We start from the raw sequence: 25830 nt of genomic DNA, 5'->3' as shown, positions 1-25830 counted from the left end.
TTGCGTGGAAGGTTTTTATTTTGGAAAAGCTGTGCAGAAAAACATTCAAACAAATGTGGCTGTGAAAAGAGAAACCCAAATCTTAAGCGTTAAAAAAACTTTTGATCAATCAACTAGCTCAGAAGAGGGGAGGAGGCCAATGCCGGGAGGAGTCACAGCCCGTCAGGCAGACGGCTGGCCTCCAGCGGGGAAGGCCATTTCCCTGAGCACTGTGCAGGGGAAGACAGGGCGGTCGCAGGGCTGGAGTGGCAGTGGCTGCCCCTGTCACAGTCCTGCCACAGACCACCTCGTGAAGCCGCGCAGGCGCCGGGGACCCATGCCCATCCGCAGCTTTGCCAGGAGCATCGTACCGATCCTTCAGGATGGAGGGTGAGGGGCGCCGGGGAAGGAGTCGGGGTGTGTTTGGGCTTGGCTTCTGATGGGGGCTAATGGAGGCAGCTGCTTTCAGGGCGAGTGTGCTGGGTGGAGGGCTAACTGCCATACCAGTACGTCTTAGGTTCCAGGCGTAGGCAGGGAGGGGGAGGCGGGAGAGGAAGAGACGGCTGTTTCTAGGTCCTGGGTCATTAAAAGGCAGGCATATAGCCACGGGCTCTTCCCAGCCTTCAGCCCGAGACCTCTTCCCATGTGACCCAGTGGCATTTCTCCGGAGAGGCTCTTCTGGCCATCGCAGGCTCCACCCCGGCCGCCCGTGGGTGAGGGTCCCCGTGACCCACATCGCTGGCTTGCCCAGGAGAAACGAGGTGGTAGGCCTGCCCCATGGGAGGGGCCGAGCACGTGTCCAAGACCTTCTCACCAAGAGCCCCCGCCCAGCTGGAGGAAGATCCAGTGGCTGTGGCCACACTGTTCTCTGGGACTCTTCCTGTCACTGCACTTTCAGAAGGCCCTCGCCCTCCCAGAGTGAAGTCAGAGCGCACTCTTTAGGCCTGTGGATTCCTGATGCTAGCATCACGGCTGCCTTCTCCCCAGAGCTCTCGGGACTTCAGAGCAGCCTTCCCAGCTTCCTTGGCTTCAGGAAGGAAGAGCCTGTCCCACGTTGAGTCTGTTAGGCCGTGGGTCAGCAAATCTGCTCCTCTTTCCCCTGCAACAGGTCTGGCGCTAGGTGATGATGAGGGCAGTTCAGGGTACTCCTGTCCTGGGATGGGCCCCAGTCCCCTGGAGCCAGCAGGTCTGGGGCAAGGGGATCAGAGGTGGTGGGAGGGCCCTCACGTTCCGTCTCCACTCCATCTGGATCCTTGCTGTTGCAAAGTGGCACTGATTCTAGTTCTGTTCCCTCTTCCCTGGCTTTTTGGCTTCGTTGGGGCCAGTGGCAGGGTCCACTCCTACAAACTCGGTGAGTGGCCACGTTCCTCTGGCTCAGGTATATTTCCAGCATGTAGTAAACGGTCCAGAAGATGGTAAAACTGCCTACCAGCACCAGAGTCTGGGGAAAAGTCAAGCACCTAAGTTAGTGATGCTTTCCCAAAGCCTGTGGCTTTCCTCGGCCCAGAACGATGAACTCAGAAAAAGCCTGTCACCTTCCAGGGACTACCTCTCCCACCCTGAAGCACTCGCCCCACCCAGGTCCTCCCAGCCCCTCACTTCTCAAGTCCCCTGGAGTACCCCAGCAAGGACTCGATCTGCCGGGACACTCCTGCTGGCCCACCCGGCTGGAGCTGGAGGCCAGGCCCTCGTACCTTGAGGGTGTTAGGGGTGATGGTATAACCATCTTCCTCGGGGATTTTCAGCCCAGGAGGGCAGGGCAGAGTGAAGCCATCATGCAGGTATTTTCCACTCATGGCACTTTCTAACAGTCTGTGGAGAAGAAAAGACATGAGGATGCCCTCCTGAACTTGTCCCCCCTCCCTTGGGCCCTCACTCCTCCTCCCACCTCAGGGCTGGAGAGAGGGAGGAAGCCTCATCACAAAAATGGGGTGGGGAGCTGTACTGTGGGTTCCCAGGGAGGTGGAGCTCCTTCAGCGGCCTCCTCCAGCCCCATGAGCAGCCTTCCCCCTGGCACCTGCATCTGGCACCTACCTTTGCCTGTCCTTGATGTCTACTGGACTCCACACAGAGCCATACAGGGTCAGCTGCCACTGCTGGAGGATGCCAGGCTGGAGTGTCTCATCTCCTAGGGCAGCAAGTGGGGCGTCCGTGAGCCCTGCCCCTCCACTGGCCTTGCAAGCAGCAGAGGCCCTGCCCGCCCCACCCCCTAGGGGGACTGGAGCACACGATCTGCTGCAGTAGAGGCCTGTGTCCACTGACCAGGGCTTCTGCAGGTGTGCCTCACGGGGCGCCCTTAGGGATGGAGACTGGGAGGCTGAAAGGTCTAACTCCGAAGCAAAGAAGTTCTGCCTTTGTTTCTTTCGTCTTTTAGGGTTTCAGTTGGGATTTTGCTTGAAAAAAAATTTTTTTCCTACTAAATTAAAGAAAGGTTTGAAAACCACCAGTCTAGTGAATACCTAACTTGGCTGGAAGCCAGGAGAGTTGGGTTTGGTTTCCAGTCTCCTCTGGAATATTGTATGACCTTGCACCAGTCACTTCAGACCTTTGGGTGGACCTCAGTTTAAAAAAAAAAAAAAAAAAAACAACCAAAAAATGGTGAAAATTAGTCCTGCCCTTACCTGCCTACCAGGGCTGGTCGAAGGATGGTTATATGTGAAAGAACTTGAAATGTGGTTTCAACAGGGAATTTTTGTTGCTATCCTGAGGAAAAATGGATCAGTCACTTCTCCAAGGAATATGAGAGGTAGTATCAATGAACAATTTCAGATTTCAGCACCCATATTTTAGATGGGATGTACTTCTTGGCATCTACCCTGTTGGTCCAATGGCAACCCTAAGCATTCTCCACGGGATGGTCTCTGTGGGGGCTCTGCGCTCCAGAGGGACCAGACAGAAGGCAGGCAGGCTTACCTACATCCCTGACCATGAGTCTGTAAGTCCCCTTCGCTCTTTCCCCCCAGCACCGCACAGTGGAGAAGGTCCAATCATTGAAGCCGTTGGGATCTCTGTGGGGGGCAGGAAAGAGTAGAAAACTTGGAAGGCGTAGGGCAGGGAACTGACCCTTTGCCCACAAACATGATTTCCTCACTGCAGTAGCCGTCAAAACGTAGCAGTTGTGGCCTGAGCTACAGCCACCAGGGAGCGTGCCATGAGGGGTCCCCAAGAGCTGTCCCTTCCCCGGGGATCCCAGATGAGGGACTGGTGTCAACATGTCACAGTGGGAAAAGCAATGTGGGGAGAGCACAGGCTGGGGAGCCTGACAGATCTAGGCTGTTACTTCCTCAGGCACTTACTAGCTCTGCGACTTATTTCCTCATTTGTAAAAGGAGGTTAAAGGCTCCTCTGCATAGTTCTTGTAAGAATTAGAGAAAATTTTGGTCAAATACAGTGCTTGGCACATTGTAAGTGACTTATACAAGACAGGCAATGAATGGCTTGCAGCTGCCATGGTCAGCCGGTGCCGTAGAGCTCAGGGCAGGGCCAGCATCCACATCTGTATCTTTTCCTTGCAAAGACCCTTGATGCAAAAAAAGCTCAAAGGTATGGACGGGTGTACGTACGAGTCCATGCTGCGGGGGGCGCCGATGAGGGACATCATGCCACTGGGGCAAAACAGTTTCAGCTCCAAGCTGCCGCGTCGTGGGTGAGTGATAGAGACTGTCACCGCCACGTGCTCCAGCGTCTTCAGCCCCGACATCTCCAGGTCCGTCCTGCTGACTGTGGGAAGTCAGGCTGGGCAGCTGGGAGACCAGCCCCATAAACACTTACGCCCTCACTTCATCCCAACACACACAAAGGCACATGCTCATTGAAGCCACATACAAATACCTAACGCAGCCCTAACTGCGCACGCAAATAAATGGATTGTCGTGGCTGCTGTCAAGGGGTTGACAATCTAGTTTAGAGTCTCGTTGGGAAGGTAACATATTCAAGACACAATATAAGAACCAAACAGAGCAACTTCAACCATTCATTCATCCAAAAAATAATTTACTGAGTACCTCCTACATTTCAGGCACTGTACTAGATGCTGGGGATAGAAAGGTAAGTTGGACATGATCTCTGCCTTCTACCTGCAAGTGGAGAACGAGACGGTGTGAGGAGTACATAACTGATGCTAGAACAGAGAGGACCCAGATGGCTCTAGGCACATGGCAGGGAGATCTGCGGGAGGCGGCAAGGGACGGGTACAGTGTTGGCAGGCAGTGGTACAGCCCAGGAGGGGAGATGGCCCGAAGGTAGGGGTGGAAATGAATAAGTTCCATACGGAAGGCAGTACAAGTTTCTAAAAAAAACTACTCAAGTGAATAAACCACGAGGAAATGATGCTGAATGAAAAACAGTCAACCTTACAAGGATACGCAGTGCGTGATTTCCGTTGTGTAATATTCATGAATAACACAAATGTGCAGACAGTTGCCAGATGGGTGGTTGCCAGGCACTGGGGATGGGGCCCAGGGCGTGGGCAGAGCCGCAAAGGGTTGACACAGTGGAGCTCGGAGAGGCGGGCGTGGGGGTGGAGGCCTCTGGATCCTGGTTGTAGTGCTGGATACACGCTGGAGCCCCGTCCCCACCCTGACATACACACATACAAATCGGAGTGCCTGTCTGCCCGGGGAGATCTGACTATGCCCCATGGGTCATGGCAGTGTCATTTTACTGGACTGGATACTGTACTAGAATTGTTTCAGACACCAACATGGGGAGTAGGGTGTGTGAAACTCCCCCCAAACATTGCTTTGCAACCCCCTGTGAATCTACAGTTATTTCAAAACAAAGTTTAAGAAAAACACCAACTACTAAGGTGGAAGACTCAAGTGGAGAATATTAAAAAAAAAAAATTAGGGGGCAAGGAGACAAAAATTCTTTCTAAAGCACTTCTCCCACTTATCCAACAGGCAAGGCGGAGACCAGCTCTCCACTTTCCGGTGAGAGGGTGGACGGCTGCCATGGGAGCAAGAGGAAGGCAAGGCTCGGTCGGGTCGGTGGCACCACTACTGTCTGCCCGTGGGCCTCCTACTCAGCCCCCCTCCGCTCCCCACTGCTGCGCTCATAGAGGTGCACCGCCTGGTCATCCCCTGCCACGCGGTGCTCCCGCTCCGAGGACCGCTGTCCCACGTCGTGACCTCATATTGTTGGCCTCTTTGGTCTGCCCATGTCCCCACGTCGGCGCCCCCTTCCACGACCACACCCTGGGCCTTGTCGTTAGCTGGGACTGCTTCACTTCTGAGTGGCTTAGAGACTCTCATTGTGGGTTTCTTCAGATAAGCGATGCAAATGAATTGAAGACACATCAGAAGAGGAGTTGAGCAAAAACGCAGAGAAGCTCCCACACTTCTAGATCGCGTGTTGTGGTAAACACCCATCTTGACCTCTCTCCGGGCATAGACGTGGCCAAGTGTGCGTGTTCTTCCATTCCACCCTGCGAGTCTTCAAAGCCAGTGGCCCACCTTTTCTGAAAACAAGGACCTGCCATCTCTGTGACCTCCCTCCCTTCTTGACCTTCACTTCCTGGCATTCCACCCAGCTCCTCTCTCCTAAGGGCTAAGATTCCCCACCGCTCAGCTCTCCAACACCCTCTTGTTTATGGTCTGAAGCTCCTTTGCTTTCTTTCTTTCCCTTTCACAGCAACTGGCTGGCAAGGGTCCAACATCAGACCAGCCCCATGATCCATCTCCTTGGCTGGATCGGCTTGTTTATGTCTCTACTACTACAAACAAAAAAACAAAAACAAATAAACCCTCCCTTAACTCTTCACTTCTTTCTGCCCACCAGTGTTAAGAATGTGGGCTCTGGAGCCATCCACCCTGGGTGCATCCTCCCTAGCGCAGCCCTGTCCTAAATGTGAGAATCAGATTTGTTTCCTTAACTGGAAATCTTGGAGAGTAACACTACCTACCTCGTGGGGCTGGTTGGAGGACTGTATTAGTTCATACACGTCGAGCACTTAGAACAGTACCGAGTACTAAGACCATGTAAGTATCGGGTCGTATGTCTTTCCCTTTACTGGGAAACTTCTTGGAAAAGATGTCTACATTCACTATCTGCACTTCTTACCCTCCCATTCATTCTTAACATTTTTTCCATCAAGACAGTGTACATGGCTTCACAAGTCAAAGAGCATTTTCCTAACCCATTCCTCACCATCTTCGTGAGCCACTCCACAGAAGCAGACACTGTTTATTGCTTTTGGTTGTTTTCTTCTGGGACCTACCTTTGTGTTTCCAAATAGGCATGTGTGACTATTTCATGGTTTATGCCCAGACCTTCTCTCTACCCTGCCCTCCTGTCCATCTTCTCAAAATAACTACATCACAAGTTTCAGTTAGATTAATATTCTGTTTTCTTACGTGGCCTTATAAATATTATATGGAATTTAGCCAAGGAGTATATAGTGATTTCATTTTCTGAACAATTTGCCGGTTACCCTCTGGAGTTAATCATTGCCCTGTTCTTTGGTTTACTTAAATTCGTTTCCCCAGCTCTAATTTTTCCCAAACTGCACGAAAGAACCACATAACCTCTCTGAGTACTATTTCTTCAAATGAACAAGCAGATCAGAGGCTCCCTCGGTGCTACTTTCCCCCGGAGCCTCCAACCTGGGTTCCCAGGCTCCTGTTCCTATCTGCTGCGCTGCCACTGCGTTGGGGCCTCCCTGTCCTTCTGCCTCCTCTCGGTCTGCATGCCCTTTCTCTATCCCCCATCTTTTCTTTTTTTTTTTTTTTAAAGACTTTATTTATTCATGAGAGACACAGAGAGAGAGGCAGAGACAGAGACACAGGCAGAGGGAGAAGCAGGCTCCATGCAGGGAGCCCGATGTGGGACTCGATCCCGGGTCTCCAGGGTCACACCCTGGGCTGAAGGCAGCGCTAAACTGCTGAGCCACCCGGACTGCCCTATCCCCCATCTTTTCCTTCCCCTGGTTTATCCTTCCTTGTGGAATCACTGCCTCTACTGGCAGTTTCAGACATAGAGAGCATGAACGAGACTTGCAGGTCTGAAAGTATCCTTATTCGACCTTCCCACGTGATAATTAGTTCCGCTGAATTTTAGCGACTACAACCATCCTCAGGGTTTGGAAGTTTTCTATTCTTTGTTTTTTCAAGTGGGCAGTGATCTCTATCAGCTTTAAAAGCTAGTTGGAGGGATCCCTGGGTGGCGCAGCGGTTTGGCGCCTGCCTTTGGCCCAGGGCACGATCCTGGAGACCTGGGATCGAATCCCACGTCGGGCTCCCGGTGCATGGAGCCTGCTTCTCCCTCTGCCTGTGTCTCTGCCTCTCTCTCTCTCTCTCTCTCTGTGACTATCATAAATAAATAAAATTTTAAAAAAAGTTTATTTAAAAAAATAAAATAAAAAAATAAAAGCCAGTTGGAGGGTCTAAGCATGGGTGGAACCTTATACTGGGGGGCTTCCCTAAGGTTGGCTGGCTTGGCACCTGACAGGTTTGTGGAGGAGCCCTCTGTATCTCTATCTCCAAGTCTTTCCATGAGGGATCCTCCTACTGTTCTAGAGAAGAGCCTCTGGATCTCCTGGCTGCCAGGGCCTTGGGATCTGGGCAGCTGGCTTGGAGGGGAGGGTCTCCCTCCCCCTGTACCCTCCTTGGCTCTGGAGAGCAAAGTTTCCCACTCCTGCCAGGACAAGGAAGGGGCATCACCTGGCTGCCAATGAAGGGAGAAGGTGCCCAGGAGTCTATCTTTTCAGCGATTCCCTATTTTTCGCCTCATACCTCATCTCTGTCTCTTGGAACATATGGGACCTCCAAATCCTGAGCCTTTTGGGATTCTGTGGCATGAAGGGGCTTGTTTCTTAGTATCGCCTTTGCAGGTATTTGGTATGCAATTTTCTCAGCCCCGCTCACTTCTCCATTCATTTGCCATCTTCCAAAAATTTGATGAAATCTCTCATTGGTTCTAGTCTCTCTCCCATTCTCTTTGTCCTTGTGCTTATGCCATTTTTATTCCTTTATTCTTATTTTGGTGAGGTTTTGGGAGAAAGCAGAAGTAAAAGAACATGTTCAAGCTGCCATCTTTAACCGAAATCTTCTATCCCCATGAATTATTCAACCAGGTGTGATTGAATGTTGGCCCCTATGAGTACACAGGCAGTTCTCCAGGTAACCCGGGACCTGTGCGGCAAACAGAAGGCCGCTCCTCCGTCTTGTCTCCTTGCCCTCTCTCACTGAGATGGCCCGAATTCCAAAATTCCTGTGACACTCTCTTCCTACCCTCTGGCCCATTTCATCCCTCCCCTTTTTCTTCAGAAGTGTCTTTCCTTGGACTACGCCTTTAATGCAGTCTGTGTTCTGGGTCCTCTTTTATCCTTTGTCTGCCTGCCAACCCTGGGCAACTTTCTTCTCCAGACCCTTTCCTCTGCTTTTACTGGTGACTCCCAAACCATTGCCACCAGTATGGACCTTTGAACTTATTTTGTCAACCACTTTCTGGATATAATCTTTAGATGTTGCCCAGAAGCCTCCAATACAGCAGAGCCAAATTCCTGGCTTCAGTTCCTTATACTCCCCAGTCCTTGTCCAGATCTGTCCTTCAGCCTGGGCTCCTCATCTCATTTGATGGCATCACTATCTACCCAGCTGCTCAAGCTCAAAAACTTGTAAATCTTTTTATTTATTAAAAAATATAAATGGGGGCTCCTGGGAAGCTCCATTGGTTAAGTGTCTGACTGTGGCTCGGGTCATAATCCTGGGGTCCTGGGATCAAGCCCCACATCAGTCTCCTTGCTCAGCTTCTCCCTCTCCCTCTGCAGCTCCCCCTGCTGTGCTTATTAGCTCTCTCTCTCCCTCTGTCAAATAAATAAATAAAATCTTTAAAAAAAAAGGCTTTAAAAATATAAATGCACATATAAATATATTTATATATACATTCATATATGTGTGTGTGTGTGTGTATATATATATACACACACACACACACACACACATATATTCTTACTAGAGAAAATTCTAGGCACATATAAAAAATAGAACAGATGTTCTCAATACCTAACTCCAATACTTATCAACACATGGCCAATCTTGTTTCATCAATGGTCCCCACTTCTTCCCCTTCCCAGAGTCTTTCGATGGCCTCTCCAGGCACCCTGTAATCTTACCAGTAGAGACAGAGTATGTAGCTCTAAAAGACAAGGGATTGTTCTCCTTCACCTTTCCCTACCAGCAATTGGTGACAACTTATCTCGAAGGTTCCCCACACACAGCCTTCTTGGTCTGGTCCAAACTCCTCCCCGTGACACACCCGGTTCTATCTGGTCCTGCTCCTCATGCCCCTGCCCCAGCTCTACCATGTGGGCTCGCGGTTCCCCAAAGCTCCACTGACTGCAGGTGTGGCCTCCGCTGTCTGGATGTCCTTCTCCTCACCTCTTCTCTTGGCCAGCTACATGCTGGAATTCTCGTCAGTCCCTGGCTCCTCCAAGAGCCCTCCCGTCTTCCCCAAGCAGGAGTCATCTCTCCGTGACACCAGTGTCATCTCTACCGCAGCCGGGGCCACCTTTCCCCCACTGTGAGCTCCTGAGGGCAGGGATCCTGTCTTATCTCTGAATCCCCAGAACTTAATACAGTGCCTGGAATGAGGCGCGTCTCACGTTAGCAGAATGAATGAGTGAATCAATCAAGAGACATTCCAGAGAAATATGTGAAAGACTCCAGTTCAGGGGGAAGGACAGAGGAAGACCTGGGGAGAATCAAGGGATCCGGTGGGGGGTGGGGGGTGGTGGCTGACGACTCCAAAGCTTCAAGTGTGATGGCAACGGCTCTGGCAGAAAATAGGAGGCACTGGAAAGCCAGCTGGCTCTAAGGGGGTGACAATGAAATCTAAAATGTTGCATGTATGACATGACTTCTGCTGGTGGAATATCCAACAGCACATGGTGACGTGGGGATAGAAAGCTCATTGCAATGAACTGAGTCTTCCGTGGGTGATACAAGTGAGCAAGGCTTCAGCTAATTGACTTTCAAGGGTTCCGGGTCAGAGGCAGGCAGGGACTTGTTTCCTAGTAGGGAACCACAGAATTGAGTAGCACAGCCGGAGAACATTTTCATCACTGTGGAAAGCTCTGTTGGATGCCTGCTCTAGAGTCTCAGTAGTAGCTCGCCTCTACTCCTCTTGTGGTGCGGTCAGCCCCCTCCACATTACAAAAAGTTCACTCTGAGCCCTCAGACATGGGTTCCCCCAGGTCTTGGGGGGAAAGACCAAAGTTTGGCCACGGGGGCATGTTTCTGGACAGTCTAGGGCTGAGCTACCCTAATCTCTGTTAACTAGACTCTCTTCAACCTCCAGGCACACCCATGAGCTTGCGCTTTCTGTCTTCTCCAGGGGGTAAATGGAGTCACAAGAGGGAAGACACCCTTGCTGACCTCAGAAATTCGCAGCTGCCCTGCCCACTACGCTCCACACTAGCAAAACTCAGAGTTTACATCTCCCTTTGCTTCCTCCTCTCTTCCCACTACCCCCATTTTCCACTCTTGTTGGCCCAGGACCATTTGTCCTTCCTAGTGACAAACAAGCGGTTGCCAGGGAGGCTGGTCTTGCTTACTGGGGCAATGTCCCCCGGTCAGTGGGAAGAAGATGGTGACGAGGCTGGGAAGGCCCCCAACCCTCTTTGAAGTCAACTCCCATTTGATAATTGTGACTACAGGTCACACTGTTACTTAAAGGACAGTCGGAGAGTCGCGGATGAGTGGTCCAAACTAGAGGGCACACTATCTCCAGGACCTGTCAGTACAGATCCCAGGGGGATCCGACTGAACTGCATTCCTAGGAATGTTCCTGCACTTCTCTGCCTTGGCCGGTGCCCTTTCCAAGATAGCATTCCTTTTACGGAAAGTGCGATGAACCAGGTCCATGGATTTCCTTCCACGTAGAGGGAAGCTGGGCAAGTGCTGGGCACGGTTAGGGAGACAGAAAGTGGAACCCTTCTCAGGGGAACCTCCACCCAAGGGAAGCTGCCCCTGCCCTTCTGGGCTCCCTTCTTTGGCCATTCCTCCTCTTGTTCTTGCTCTGGTTTGATCACTTTCTAGGATCAAACCAGAGTGGCTGAGGACGGAGTTCTAATTTGGGCCCCAAACATGGCATGCTTCAATCTTCACAAAAAATAGCAAAACAACTCTGCCTGTCAAAATTCCTCAAGGGAAAAAAAAAAAAAATCCTCCTCGGAGCTAGAAGTAGGGAAACTCTCACACGGGAACTCGGGGGAATCTGCTGACAGATGCCAAGCATTGTCACCCAGCTTCCCTCTTCTCTGGGCAGGGGTTCAATCTCAATGCTCAACACAAACCACACCTCTGACTTGCAGAACTTCAGACAGTACCGCTGACTCTGGGTGTGACGGGAGGTGGGGGCAGGGGGCAGGCAACTATACCCCAGGGAGACACCCAGGTCCTCCTGTCCCACCCCAAACAGCCCATCTGACTTCTGTATTAGACAAGCCAGAGAATCAAAGGAAGAAGTTCATTTACTTCATCCAGAGGCCACTAGGCAGAAGAGAATTGCCTGGCAATTCCTGGCATGGAAGTCAAAGAAGCATCTTTCAAGTCCTGCCTCGTCTGCTCGGTCCCAGCGCCACTCCTCCCCCACACCGTCCTGACTGGTTGCTCAGCAGCTCCTACCCACTACTAGTAACTCAGGAGAAAGGTCTTATTCAAGCAGCCAGAGGCCAGCCAAGTCAGAAGCAGCAACATGTCCTAAAATGGTCAAAGAAAACTCCACAGGTCTGGCTGGAGCTCAGCTCCTAAAGGCAGGGACGATGAGTTTAACTTCCCCATCACCCCGCCCCAAACCTCATGCCCCAGATTAACCCCCTTTCTGCTGACTACTTACCATTCCACAGGACCTCCAGTGAGTGGGGGGACAGCGGGATAGCCTTGTTCTCTTTTAACACAGGGCTGACATAGGAAGCTAAGTAAGGGACAGAGGTCCAGATCTATTAAAGGAAAGGGATGGTGGTGAATGAATAGGACGGACCACACACGCTCATCAACTCGATCCTCAGGGCCCAGCCCTTCTTCTCTCTCCTCATCACTTCCTTTCACTCCTGAGGCTCTTGATGACCCTCAGGAGTACTCCCCGTGGCGCCAAAACAAGGAACCAGAGGAAGTGGCCGTGTCCAGGGTGGAAGAGGAGAACCAGAGCCCCCTGAGAGCCCCAAGCTATACTCTCTACCAACAGTTCGGAAACTTCAACGATAATGTTGCACCTGCTTCTTTGTTTGAAAAATGGGTATCGGCTGGCATGATGGTAAATGAAATGAAGAACATTTATTAAGTACCTACGACGTGCCAGGCAAGGTTTTAGGCACTTATGGCCCCCTCCCTCAGCCACCCCATGCAGGGGTCCCTGCCCTGCCAACACCTGTTCACCTTGGCTGCATTAACGAGTCTCCAAGCATTGAGCAGGCCAAACCCATGCTGGTGGCTGTGGCTGAAGCCTGCCTCATTGGTGACCCAATCTGCACGGCGATCCTCATACTGAGAGAACAGAGGTCCTGGTTAGTCTTGGGGGCTTCCAAAGTATAGCTGATGCTTGAACAATTCAAGGCTTATGGGCGCCAGCCCTCCTCCCCCACAGCTGAAAATCCATCTCTGACTTTTAACTCCCCAAAACTTAACTATCAATAGCCTGCTGTTGACAGGAAGCTTTACTGACAGTTGATAAACACATATTTTGTATATTATATCCATTATATATTGTATTCTTACAGGAAAGTAAGCTAGAGAAAAGAAAATGTTATGATGAAAATACATTTACAGTGGATCCATGCATTCAGACTCATGCTGTTCAAGGGCCAACTATAATGTCAACAACCTAACTCTGGCTTCCTTGCTGACCCTGCTGGCTGACCCCATCCAGACTCTCCCACTAAGGCCACTAGGAACGGGTTCCCCAAGGAGAGCTGGGACAAAAGGGCAAAGCCCCATGACATCACCACCCCCATGGCTTGCTCCAAGAGAGGGAGCCAAGCCCCGGAGTAAAGGAGCCCAGAGGGCTCTTCTGCAGGTGAAATGGAATAGGTAGGACAGGGACGGATGAGTTTAGGCCCATAATGGGGTCCCCATACCTGTTCTATACATAAGTAGCTCTGTAAAGCATTTGGCACCTCACTTCTGGGTGAGTCTGAAGCCTCTCACTCCTTGCAAGTGCTTGGGAGCAGAAACTCTGGGTAAAGTGGGGCCAGGCCATGTGTCTGGCTGCCAGGGTCTCACCTGGGTGGCTGTGAAGACAATGATGTGCTGGACGTCACGCCACGTGAGGCAGGGCCGCACCTGTAGCATTAGGGCGATCATGCCCGCCGCCAGGGGGGCTGCAGCTGAGGTCCCCGTGTGGCCTTCAGTGCAGCCTGTGCCCTTCTGTAGGTCCCAGTCAGTGGTCACCTTGGGAGTGGGTGGGGGAGAGGCTGGGTTAGGCACGGAGCTCACAGGTGCTGCGCAGAGAGGGGGAGGGGACGGCCCCTCAGAACAAGCCTCAGCGGGGAGGCCAACTAACAGGTCAGGACAAAGGACAAGCTCTATAGAACTGAGAAAAGAATAAAGACTAAAGAGGTACCCAGGAGGGTCTGGCTGCAGGAAGAAAGATGGAGCTGTGGGGAAGGCCTCACAGGCGGGTAGAAGGCAGCTTCCTGATTCCTGCTACTCTAATAACAGTTTCCCAAATTCCCCATTCCGACCCTGCACCCCCCACAACTGTGCTAGACAGAGGAAGTGGCCGGGTGAGCTCCCGGGCCCCAGCTGGAGCTGAGACAGCAGTGACGGCACCATTCAAGGAAATCCAACTTGGCAGCTCAGCGACAGGGGCTGGAGTGACATCAGTGTGAACAGAGGGAGTGTGTTTCCAGGGAGAGGGAACAGGGCCCCTGCCTGCCCCGTGGGCTCAACATGGGCTGTGTCTACACTGCCTGCCCACCCTGGCCCCAACTGCCTCTGGGCTCTGGGCCCCATGCCTCAGGGTGGTTCCCATGAGTCTTCCTTCTCTACCTGTGGTTCTCAGGTAGGAGGCAACAGTGGGGGGAGGGTGTGTGTGTGTGTGGGGGGTTCCCTGCAGGAAGAGATGGCATCAAGTTCTTTTCGTGCTCTAATTGGCCCTGGAGCTACAAAGGGTTTGCCTACATCTGCTCCATGATGGCCCTTTGGATCTAGGACATTGTGCCAGTGTTAAGGCTAAGCACTTTTTTCTCCCAGGCTTCTCTCTGGGGCAGATATCAGGGCACTAACTTCTGCCAAGAACTGTCCTTTCTCCATTGTCCTCACTGCTTCCCTCCTAGCTGTCATAGCAGCTGCCGAGAGATGCAATTCTCACCCAGGTGCCCTGCGCTCTCACAAGGAAAGGGGAAAAAACCCGCCAAGTTGTAGTCTCAGTGAGACTGGGGAGGCTGGTCCGTGCCAGGGAGCAGACTGGGTTTTTTCCTGTTAAGGAAACGGCGTCATGGGGACAGTCTCACGTGGGCCGTGAACATGCCAACGTTGGCAGGAGCCCCCCGGGAAAGCCCAGGGAGGCGCCCCAGGCACCCAGACGGTGGGCAGCACAGGCTTCACGCCCTGCACTGGGGAGACCACTCCACTGAGCTGGTCACCCAACAGAAACTGGCAATGGGGGTTTCCCAGGCAGGGATGTCTAAAAGTCAGGAGTTTGGCCGAACTAAGTCTCTCTTCATATATGGACAAGTCACAGTTCAGATGGAAGGTGGGGTGGGGGTGAGAAGTGGAGTGGATTAGGAGGAGATCCAGGTGCTGCAGCGTAAGAGGAGCGACTGTGCGGTGAGTGGGGTGGATCCCCCAGTTTCTGCCAAGGCGTGAGGAGCACAGTTTGCTCCTGTTCTTCCTCCTTACCCAGCCTGGCCTGGGGTGGGGTGCCCTCTAAACCTGACCCACGACTGCTGGGCACAGCCTCTCTGGCATGTTTACTTTACCCCACTCCCTTGTTCCTTCTCCCCCGGCAGGGGTGGGAGGCTGAGGGCCAATGGCACAGGGCCTTGGAACGATGTGTTGGCCAGAAATCACTTATTGGCAAAACAAAATTTCAGTTTTGGAAAATGAATCCAACCCAGCAGATGACAGAGTGGCCTGATTCCCAATGGCTCTGGAGAAACCTCCAGTACCTAGGCCACAGGAGAAGCAGGATACTCCCGAGGCTCCAGCCCAGCTCTTCCATGGAGCTTACTGACTATTCTGGTCAGCAGGGCCAGGCAGGGAGCTGTGGGGTCACAGTCCAGAGACCTGGCCTGAACCTGCTGGGATGGAGCTGAGCCAGCCGTCAGTGTAGGCATTGGACCCTGAATTCTTTAAAAGGTTCCACAGCTTGAGAAGCTCCACTTGCCTGCTCTGATCTTCTATTGATATGGCTCCAACTCTAGCTCCAAGGAAAGAACTGTTTCTTGGGCTGACAAGAGACATTTCCCGGACTCCTTTTCCCGCCCATCCCATAAAGAGAACCACTAGCTTTACTCCCAACGAGGAACGTGCCCAGAACTCACAGTATTTACAGAAAGGCCAAAGAGCAATGGAATGCAGATTTTTTCCTAAGCCTACAGGAATTTGCCAAAGCCCCAATTCTACCAGAGGAAGGCATTTCAAAAGAGTTCTTTAATCAGAGTGACGCTTAGTACTTCCTATGACAAGATGTATATTTGTAAGTTAAAATTTTAAAGGTAAAAACCATTTACAGATTTGTTTCGAGTCCTCAGCTCTGATTTTCCAACAGTGGCATACCCTTTTGAGACCCAGACCTGCTAGGGAAGAGGACTTGAAGGGTGGCCCAGGGAAGCAAGGAACAGAGAAATACGGCTGTGCTGCCTGGGACAAGTCTTGTGGGGGCAGGGGCAGGGAGTGCGGGGCCCAGGAGGCACTCACGATGCTCCGGAGCATCTTGTCCCCACCACTGAACGTGACCGCCAGCATGGAGGCACATTCCTCAGCATAGAAAGGCATCCGTCCCTCTTCATCCACAGCACCTGGGGACAGAGTAGAGGAGATGAGAGCTGAGGCCTGATGAAATCACAGTTATCATCCAGGAGCTGCCCTGAGTTTAAAAACTGATCCCTGTGGCTCCAGTGCCTCAGAGCGCACACACTGCTCACCTGAATAGGCAACTTCAAATGGCAGACGGTGTTCTGGGCCCTAACACCATTCTCTCAGTAGGCTCCCCGGTAAATCTGGGGGTGTTCCACTTCTACATCTACTTGTCCACCCACACATTCATCTTCCTCGATGTTTTTTAACTTATTATCAACTGTGAGTCTCACACTGGGAGAGGCATTGGGGCCTCATGGCAAAGGCCTCAGTGTTTATCTCAAAGAGCCGAAAATCAGGGAGGAAGTCGGGTAAGTGAATAAACACGGCTGGGCAGCGGATGCTATGGTAGGGGGCACGGGTACGGGGCATCTAATTCACGCTCGGGGGTGTCAGAGAAGCCTTCAGGCAGGTGGCCAGTGGCCCATGTTAAGAGAGGCTGCAGCAGAGGCCTAAGCAGATGATGGGCTGAAAGTGTTCCCAGGGTACAGTGACATCTAAGGGAGTCCAGAGATCCTCTGAAGCAGGGCGACTCCCTCCTAACTACAGGACCCTGGAGAGAAGATCGTGCTCATACAGTTGGATAGACATCCCGAAGCCAGGGCACCCCAAAACACACAACCCCTCCACTACTTAGTCCCACATACACTCCTCACTACAGAGTGACACACGCGCATGCTCATGCACACAGCCGCCAGGCTGCTACCTATGGTGACAGTGTAGATGGAGTTGGCATAGCCGTCATAGTTGCAGTTGTCATTGTGCTGGCCTCCGTTGCCACTGGCCACCACGAAGATGCTCCCAAAGCCCCGGCGGCCAGCAATCACCCCATGTTGCAAGGCGGCCTGAAGAGCAAAAATGTCCTGGGTCAGCCAAGGAACGCCCAGAAAAGGAATCTCTACTTTCCATACCAACAGCTCCTCCTCTTCTAGAAAGAAAAGGGAAAAAAAGCCCAAAGGCACTGGGGCAAGGGGGAATCGCCTGGGCCCAGTGATGGGGGGAGGGGGCACAAGCACAAAACCAAAGGGAACAGCTCAAGGTATCCTTCCACTTCTCCAAGAACTAGTGTCCCCTGCACTCCCCACCCCTAGGTTATGAGGACTTGCCCAAAAGGAGGTGGTAAGGCTGGATGACAGGAGTCTGGCACCACAGATGGGGGGGAGGGGGCGGGTAGGGTAGGAAAGGGAGTGGCTTAGAGCAGTTCTAGGACCCGAATGGAGAAGGCCTCTCAACCTTCATGGAGTTCAGTTACCTTTCCAAGCTGATGGGGACCATCCACCGTCTTCCCATCATCATCTGGGCCCCAGCTGTTGAGAAATACCCAGAGGGAAGAGCCAGAGCCATACTGCAGCTGCCCACAGGCCTCCCAGTCTCAATACTCCCCACCCCGGCCTGGAGTCTTCCTGTCTCCCCAGGGGTTCCAGTTCAATGATCCAGCCCTTGCTCCAAAGTGGAGAACAGAAGTATGTGATAAGGCTCTTTTTTTCCTTAGAAACTTTCCCAGCTTCAGACTACTTTCACCGGTCCCTAAACATCCTTCCTCAGGTCCTAGGGAGCAGGGGATGATACATATTGGTTGAGAGGGACAGGGGGCCACCATCTCCTGATCAAGAGAACTCAGACCAGGCTTGATGGCAGAGCACCCACAAAGGAAGCACTCCATCTGTAGCAATTCCTGGGTCTGAGGAGCTCTTTAAACCTTTTTTTTTTTTTAAGATTTTATTTATTTATTTATTCATGAGAGAGAGAGAGAGGCAGAGACATCCAGGCAGAGGGAGAAGCAGGTTCCATGCACGGAGCCCGACGTGGGACTCGATCCCAGGACTCCAGGATCATGCCCTGGGCCGAAGGTGGTGCTAAACTGCTGAGCCACCTGGGCTGCCCACTCTATACCTTTTCTAAGGGAAATGTATCCTGTGGGTGATGTGCTTTTGAGGGAGGTGCTGGTTGGGGGAAAAACAGATGCCATCGGTGTCATGAGGGCAGCCTAAACTCAGTTTCTCCCTTTTTTAGGAACCCCGTCCCCATCCCCTCCCCAACCATCACCAGAGCCTGAAGCTGCAGGTGCACTGACATGTGTAGGGTCACGGGAATGGGTGCAGGGCCATTTGGCTCAGCTGTGGTCAGAGAGGAGCCCTGAGGAGCTCCTGAAACAAACACACATGGGGCCGACTGGCACATTCCTCATGCGGCAACCTGGTCACTGGGGTGACGTGGGGCTTAAGACTGAGAACCCAGCAGCCAGGGGATCTGGAGAAATCAGAGCGATGAACTCCCAGGGTGAACCCAGGGAGAGGACCCCCAGCAGGGACCTGCCCGAGGCAGCCCATCTTGCCATTCCGCTGTTGGAGGCTTTGTGCCAAGTGCTGGAGCCTCGGGTTCCCTCACCGTGTTCCTGGCTCTCTTTACCTGCAGCTGTAGATGTCATTGATCTGATAGTGTTTGTTGAAAGCCACGGCCTCCATGCTGTCCGTGAGGGGCCCATCCAGCACCCGGATACCTAGGCAGTGAAAGCCACATCAGCTCCTCAACCACTCTGGTCCCACCCCCACCCCTGACCCGATGAGGAGCTGAGTGGTGAGGAGCCACACGTGGAGACTTTTCCTCCGAGCGTTCTTGTATCTTTGGAAAGATGTTCTAAAAAAGCCAGAATGTTTTTTAACATAATGCTAAATCTTAGATTTTCAGGATCATGTGGTCTGGTGGGAAGAGGCCTGGGCTAGAATGGAGGTAGCCAAGGTTCCCTGACTTGCATCCTTAATCACGTAAAGAAGCACCGCTATGGTGCCTGACACTCAGAAGGTGTTCAATGAGTGGTACGCGTTACTGTTACTCCTCCATGGATGCCTAATTTCACCCTCTCAAATGGGCTGGGTCACATCCTGGTGACCACGCAGGGACAAATGGAGCTTTCTGAAGGGACTTGGGGCCTGAAGTGTCTGGCTCACTCCGGAGCTCTTACGGAGAGGGCTGCTGACCTCTGCTGGAGTGTAAGAGGAATGCAGCCTGTGTTCAGTCTGTGGGTTCCAAGCACTCATGAGGAGTCGGGGAGGGCTTCCCCGTTCACGCCCTTCACGTCCTGCCTTGATGGACAACGTCTGGGAGAAGGAACCTTAGAACAAGCTCCCGTGGGGGCCAGGGCTGCTCAGCTCTCTTGAAAGGAGGGAGCACAGATAGCAAGCATCAGAGGGGCTGGGTGCTGGAGAGCTGGGAGGTGTGAGGGGAGCCTCCACAGACATACGGGGTCAAGGAAGAAAAGCAGGTAAAAGGGTACTTGGGGAATTAGGAAAATACAAGTATAACCCAGGCAAGGAAAAGGAGTCATTGTTACAGTGAGCTGGGTCATTAGATGGGACATAATTTGATCAGAAAAAGGGGGGAGGTGACTGAGCACTTGGGGCTTGAGGAGGCCTCCATCCCACAACAGGACCAGTCCCACTCTCATCTGTTTTATATAATAAGGTTTGCAGCTTAATGACGTGTTTGAAATACCACTGCACCGATGAAAATCAGTGAACTGATGTGTCCTACAAGACACCTCTGGACTTGGGGGAAGGACAGGCAGTGAGTGAAAACTGTCACTACAGGAGAAGCCCACCTAGGCTAGACCAGAAGGTACCTGCGATGCGGCTCCCGTATGCCACTCCCACTGCACAGAAGCTGTTGTTGGGCACAGCGGCGATCTCCCCGGCACACCTCGTGCCGTGGTGGTTGCCATTCTCCACGTCTGGGTGTGGCATAGGGTCAGGGTCATTGGAGTTGAGATCATAGCTGCCCTCGGGGCTCTGAAACATAGTATGTGGGGGGTGACATGAGGTCATTCACAAGTTTTAAGGGATTAGGCCCTGGAGCTCAGGGGGAGAGGAGACCCGGGAGAAATTGGGACGTTGGGGGTCCTAGCCAATGCAACAGGCCCATCTCTCCCTCAGGATGCAGATTTGAGAACAGGACACATGGGGCACAAAAGAAGGTCTCGGCAAACTTCTTTCTTGACTATTACAACAACAGGTCCAGGAGACTACTCCATGGCATGAGAGGTCCAGGATAAAAGAGACTTAGAGCTACCTAAATCTTGGGAAGAGGAACGTGTTCAGGGTTTGTGTGGAGGGGGAAGTTGCCCACAGGCCACTCCTTACTCCCTAGGGCGGGGAGCAGCAACCAGAACCAGGAAGTGCCACCTGGAGTCCCCTCCCTGCTTCATAGCTGCCAGACTGGAATGCTGGCTGGAGGAAATGCCATCCCAGCTCCCAGGCCCTTTTGTGTGGCCGAGGGACCCCTAAGAAAGGGGCCAGGCTGAGGCAGTGTCCCGAAGGAGGTAAAACATGCGAGTCAGAGGGGGTGTTCTAGGGCCACTCACATAGTTGGGTGCAATGTCTTGGATAGTGTGCTCCACTCCATCATCCACCACCACCACGGTCACCCCTCGCCCGGTTACATTGCGTTCCCATACACCTGTCACATTGATGTCCCGGCCAGGGCTCCGCCGGTTGTTCTGCGGGAGACACAGGGTCAGGAGCTCTTCCCGGAGCCCTGGGAACCCAGGGACGCACAACATAGTTCACACAACTCACACACAGACAAGTTAGAGCAGCAGACCCTCTGCCCTCTTAGCCGCGATCAAAAAGCCAGATGGTGGTTGTAGTTGGGGACAGAGGGACAAGTGAGGGCTTTGCCACAACCCCGTTCTCCAGGAAGGCCAGCCAGACATTATTCACCGGCAATAAAAGTTATTAGTTCACTTATCCTAACCAGAATGCCACAAGGTATGTATTGTTACAATCTCCACGTAAGTGGCAAAGCCGGATTTGAGCCCAGGCAGCCTGGCCCCGCACCCACACCCTAACCTCTGCAGTCCCCTGGCTCCCTAGAAGTGAGCACAGGGAAGGGGGAGCCTGAGGGCCAAATGTGGCACTGAAGCCCGCAGAAATGTCTCCTCAGGCAAAGGAAGAGAGCAATGGGAGAAGAATACAGTCAGAAGCCCGCTAAAGAAGAGAGCACCCAGACCCTATCCGCCTGACGGCTGACGGCGGCAGGGCCACACTCACCAGGTGCCACTGCTGTGGGTACTTGGGGTCATTGAAGTGGACGCTGCGCTTGGCCCGCTTGAGCAGCCTCTGCTCTGAGTGCCAGCGCACAGCTTCGTGCCTGGCTAACACAGTCTCCGCCTGCTGCCGGAGGGCCTCCACCTGCTGCTCCTGCTGGTGCCCAGCTGGCTGGGTGAAGAGGTAGTAGCCCTGGAGCTCCCCGATGCGCCCGGCATTCAGCAGCCCCGCTGCCTGGGCCAACGCATCTGCCTGCTGTTCCAGAGTCTCTTCCTGCCCCTCGCCTTCTAGGCTGTCCAGATGCACAGCCCAGCTTAGCCCCCCTGGACCCTGGGCTCCAGGCCTGTCTGTCTCTGCCAGACCCATGACCCAGGGAACCAGCAAGAAGAGCCCGGCTAACTCCAACCAGAGGTGGGTGGGTAGGCCCAGGGGGGCATCCGAGTGTGGCACTTTCTGCCTCCCCTTCGGCATCAGCGCAGTAGGCTGCAGACAAACAGACAGCACATCAGCAACCTGTATGGGTATCTGCGGGGAGACCTGGCCACCAGTGTGTCACACCCAGAAGCCCCCAATCCACTCCTTTTAAAATTTTAAACATCTGATACTCTCTTTTTATTCACGTTTATTCTTGAGCAACGGGAAGTAACTCCCCTCACCCCCCGCAGTGGGGTGTGGGCCAGTACTAACCCCAGTGGACACCTCCACAGCAGGATGGCAATCGCCACCTCACCAGATAATCAAGCAGACCATCCAACCGCTCACAGGCAACATGCTGCTCTTTGCCGCTGTTGCCCTGAAAAGGGCTCAAAAGTTGTATCGCTCCCGTAGGTTACTGGTGGAAACATGATCACCCTTTAGAAGAGACGTTCCTCCCTTATTTAGAGGGGACATAAGTCTTTCCCCAGGTGACCTCTCAGTCCAGTTGTCCTCAGGGCCGACTCCCCACAATGGCGCCCACAGTCCTACCTGGACTCTGTGTGAGGTTGAGCTCCTGGTCTGGCTAACCACCTCACATTCATTTTGTGCAAATGGAGAAAAGGCATCACTCTCACTGAGTAGTGTTGACTCTGAGCACAGACTGCAGACCTGTGGGCCCCAAGAGAAGAAGAAATGGTGTCCTCCCTTGTCCAGTGGAACAAGCAGAGTCCAGCCATGATCTGTGACTAAGGGAACTGGCAATGATCGAGTGTCATTTCCAGGGATCTCAGATTGGTTGTAGACTGGCACAGAACTGGAAAGGTAAGGCCAAATCTTGGTACTAGACCCAGAAACACTACTTCTTATCCTAACCATCATGCCATCCTCTACCCCCCCCCCCCAGAGGCCTAGGAGAGGGCTTGAACTGTTGCCAAGATACACCGACGGAGAAGCCGGAGAAGCCGATAGCACTCTTTCCTAGAAGTCAAGGTGGTAGCTAACTTCCTGAGTTCTGTATCTCCAAAGGACGCCAGGTTAAGTAAGCGTAGGTAGTAAGCAGGGGAAACGGGGAAAACCTGAGAATGCAAGCGAAACCGAACAGGCCTAAAAAAAAGCAAGTGGGCAACCGGGAAGGAAGAGATGATGGGAAATTTGGAAAGTAGCAGTGACCGGAATCCTTAGGCACTAGCGTGGCTGGGTGACTTGCGAGCGGGAGCTCAGGCTCCAATCACTCAACCGACACCGACACCCCGACACCCGCGGCTGGGATTTGATTTCAGAAGGGCTAAATTTAGAACTGGTGGGTAACTGTGGGGACAGGGGCAGGTGGGTGGGCAGCAGAACATGGAGCTACTGGGCTCCTTTAGAATCATCTGCTCGGAGCTTGTGTCACCCCCAGGCAGGGCTGGGTACCCGCACATACACAAAGGGATCCCGACTTAAAACGTTACAGGAAAACAGGTATTTTGTGGAAGTCTCTTTAGAAAGGGGAAGCTTTTTCCTATATATATATATATAATATTTTATTTATTTATTTGACACGGAGAGAGAGAACAAGCAGAGGGAGCAGCAGAGGGAGGGGAGAAGCAGGCTGTGTGCTGGGACGGTGGCCTGAGCCGGGGCGGGGGGCGGGGGGCGGGGGGCAGGAGGCGCTTCACGGGCCGAGCGAGCGCCCGGGCGCCCCGGGAGAGGAGAAGGCAGGGCAGCGGCTTCCCGCTCGGCAGCTGCATTCCACGTCTCCGAGCCCGGGCACGTTCCCTCCCAAATTCCTCCCCGCTCCTCGGCTGCCTCTACTGTCCCAACACATCCAGATGCCTTTCCGGACCTCGCTAAGAAAAACGAGGACCTGGGGGCCCGCCGCCGCATCCCCCCACGCTCCGGGAGGGCGGGAGGGCGGGAGGGCGGGAGGCAGACCCCGCGAGCCCTCCGTCCCGGCCTCCCGCAGGGCAGTGCCGCCTCCGCGCCCGCCCCGGGGGTCCGGGATCGCCGCCCCCCCGCCCCCCCGCCCCCACAGGCAGCTCGCGACCTCAGCCGGCCGCTCTGCGAACCCCTCCAGCTCTCAGGTGCCCGGGAGGGGAGGAGGAAGCGTGGTCACCCCGAGCGCAGGAAAGGCCGTCGCGGGCCGTCCGCTGTCCTGGCAGCCTGTGGCCCGGGCTCCTGGGCTTCATTGATGCCCGGCCCGGCCCGGCCCCGGCCCGCCTGGCCCGCGCGGGCCTCCTCGGAGGACGCCCTGGAAGCGCCCGGGCCCCCGCCCCCCGCCCCCCGGCCCCCGCCCCCCGAGCCGCTCCCCCGCCCCGGGCCGCCCCCCGCCCCGCCCCCACCGAGCGCCCCGCTCACCCGCCCGGCCGCCGCCGCCGCCGCCGCCGCCGCCGCCTCCCCGCGGAAACTCGCGGCTCCCCGGGAGCCCGGCGGCCAGTGACAGCAGCATCACTTCCGCCCCGCGGCTCAGCCAATCGGCGGCGGGGCCGCGGGCTCGGGCTCCCGGCCGCGAGCGGGCCGTGCGGGCGGCGGCGTCCTCGGCGGCGCCCGGGCACCGTCCTGCCCTGCATGGCGTCCCCGGCAAAGGGGCGTCTCGGTTGCGACCTTTTAGAAGCACGTCGGTCCTCTTCCCTCTCTGATCGCCACGGCCCCGGCCCTCCCTGGGCTCCCCCCGCCCCCCCGCCGCGCCCCGAGGGTCCGCAGGCGGGTCGGGGGCTACCGCGGCGTGCGCGGCTGCTGCACGGTGCCGGCGCCGGCCGCCAGGGGGCGCCGTCGGGGGCGGCGCGCTGCCGCCGCGGCCGCTCCTCTCCCGGCCCAGCCTCGCCCGCCCGGCTCGCGCCGCCGGAAGTGGGAGGTGCCGCGCGCGGGCCGGCGCTCGACCCCTCCCCCCGAGGCTCGGCCGCCCCCTCCCCCCGCTCCGCCCGCTCAGGTGCGTCCCTCCCTCCCCCCTGCCTCCCGGGGGCGCGGCGCGGGAGGTGCGTGCGGGGCGGGCGCGCGGGGAGGGGGCGGCGACGCGGGGGGCCGGGGGCCGGGGGGCGTGGAGGGGGCCGGTGCGCACGGGCGGGGGGCCCGGCCTAGGCGCGGGCGCGCGGGCTGCGCGGTGGGGGAGGAGGTGCGGGCGCGGGGGCGCGGGGGCGCGGGGGCGCGGGAGCCGGGGGGCCCGGGGCGGCGGAGGGCTCGGCGGCCCCCATTGTCCCCTGGGCGGCCGTGCCGCGCTCCGCCCGGGCTCCGCGGCTCCCGCCGCCCCTGCGCCCCTGCGCCCCGCCGCCCCGCCGCCGCCGGGACCCCGTGACACGCCGGTCCTCCCCCGCGCCGCAGCTGCAGCCCGACGCACCTGCCCCGCTGCCCCGCTGCCCCGCGCCCGGGCGGCGCACCCGCTCCGGGGACCCGGCTCCGACGACCCCCGGCGCCGGGCTCCGCTGGGACACGATGTTGGCACCCGGGGAGCACTCGTGGCGCCTTGGGCCCATTGTCTCCCAGCAGCTCCGTATAACGGGGGAAACCGAGGCACGCGGGCCCCCGGCGGCCTGCGACGGAGCCCGGGGCGCGCGTGGAGGTTCCCGGCGGAGGGGGCGGTGCGATACCTGCGATGCTCCGAAAATAAAAACCACCTAAGCCGACCCTAGGTGCACCCCCGCCCCCTCCACACTCTCTCTCCCCCCTTTGTCTTCGCCGCGAGGGCCGCGGGTGGGACTTGCCGCACAAAGGATGACCTTTTGCTCCAGGACAGGCATCCGTCCCGACTCCCTGCCTTGGGCCGTCCTGCTCCTCCGCTTCTCTTCCTCCCGGGGGAGTCCCCAGGCCCCGGTACTCTTTTGCTCCCCTGCAGTAACTTTGAAGAGCCTGTATTTTTCTCCGTCCGTGGTTCTCAGACATTTCCCGTCTGCGGGGAGCGCACTGACGGCGGGAGACGCCGGGACTGCCCTGCACAGTATTGCCCCCCCCCCACCTCCACGAACACCTCCACGAACACCTCCAAAACACTTCACTTAAATTAATGCACGATGCTTGTAATGATTGTCGGTGATTACTAGGCCCCCAGGTGCACTGTCGGTCAGTGAGCATCAGGTAAATAGGCACGTGGACCATTTGCAAGATTCCCACAGACTAGGAGTCAGTTTGAAATGACTGCATTTCTGCCCAAAGTGAAAAGGCTTTGCACAGACTCCTACAAATTTATATGAATCCTCACATTTCTGAGGGTTGATGTCCACCAGGGCCCGCGGGGCCCAGTGGCTCTTTTAAAACCCTGCTCCAGAAAAACTCTTGATTATTTTCTGCTGGGACTCAGCTTTTTCTTTATGTTTCTTTCCTGGAACAACTCTGTTGTGTGGACGTTCTGAGGGGGAAAGATAACACTTGTTTTGAAATTTGGAAACTTGCAGCCTGTAATTTGT

The 25830-nt window shown here is 55.0% G+C and overlaps 2 protein-coding genes across 9 annotated transcripts in view; one reads left to right on the top strand and one right to left on the bottom strand.

The window, feature by feature from the left end:
• On the bottom strand, window positions 1–25171 carry PCSK7 (proprotein convertase subtilisin/kexin type 7). Of its 6 annotated transcripts, none has more exons than XM_025465386.3 (18): window positions 24038–24170; window positions 22004–22123; window positions 21725–21869; window positions 21041–21520; window positions 20353–20487; window positions 19615–19780; window positions 18405–18495; window positions 17248–17302; window positions 16702–16840; window positions 15837–15937; window positions 13197–13364; window positions 12354–12461; window positions 11815–11917; window positions 3543–3699; window positions 2893–2987; window positions 2014–2107; window positions 1674–1791; window positions 1–1420 (listed from the first exon to the last, which is right to left on the bottom strand). In XM_025465386.3, exons 4-18 carry the CDS (start codon window positions 21506–21508, stop codon window positions 1055–1057), a joined length of 2364 nt encoding a protein of 787 aa, XP_025321171.1. In that variant the 5' UTR covers window positions 21509–21520; window positions 21725–21869; window positions 22004–22123; window positions 24038–24170; the 3' UTR covers window positions 1–1054. The 6 variants fall into 6 exon arrangements, with proteins under 6 accessions (XP_025321171.1, XP_025321170.1, XP_025321169.1 ...); XM_025465385.3 differs by lacking the exon at window positions 24038–24170 and adding an exon at window positions 23792–23921; XM_025465384.3 differs by lacking the exons at window positions 21725–21869; window positions 24038–24170 and adding an exon at window positions 25147–25170.
• The window catches only part of RNF214 (ring finger protein 214), a 46141-nt gene continuing 44507 nt past the window's right edge, over window positions 24197–25830 (top strand). The window contains exon 1 of one of the 3 annotated variants that reach the window (XM_025465391.3): window positions 24197–24362. The gene's annotated coding sequence lies outside the window, so the exon portion shown is untranslated. Of the gene's footprint in view, window positions 24409–25830 lie in introns of all 3 variants that reach the window. The other 2 variants (XM_025465390.3, XM_025465389.3) reach the window with 2 other exon arrangements.

The sequence above is a fragment of the Canis lupus genome, chromosome 5 (genome assembly GCF_003254725.2).
Source record: "Canis lupus dingo isolate Sandy chromosome 5, ASM325472v2, whole genome shotgun sequence".
In the NCBI taxonomy this organism is placed as follows: Eukaryota; Metazoa; Chordata; class Mammalia; order Carnivora; family Canidae; genus Canis; species Canis lupus.
Note: the sequence above shows the minus strand (reverse complement) of the source record. Positions and strands in the feature narration are given on the sequence as shown.

What these genes read in the sequence shown, in the direction of transcription:
- PCSK7 (XM_025465384.3), bottom strand. Translation starts at nt 25,167, where the DNA reads ATGCCTGTCCTGGAGCAAAAG. An exon ending in AAGACATTGCACCCAACTAT is followed by an intron (nt 19,781 to 20,352) that starts GTGAGTGGCCCT and finishes ACTATGTTTCAG; the next exon opens with AGCCCCGAGGGCAGCTATGA. An exon ending in GACATCAAGGACAGGCAAAG is followed by an intron (nt 1,792 to 2,013) that starts GTAGGTGCCAGA and finishes TCTTCTCCACAG; the next exon opens with ACTGTTAGAAAGTGCCATGA.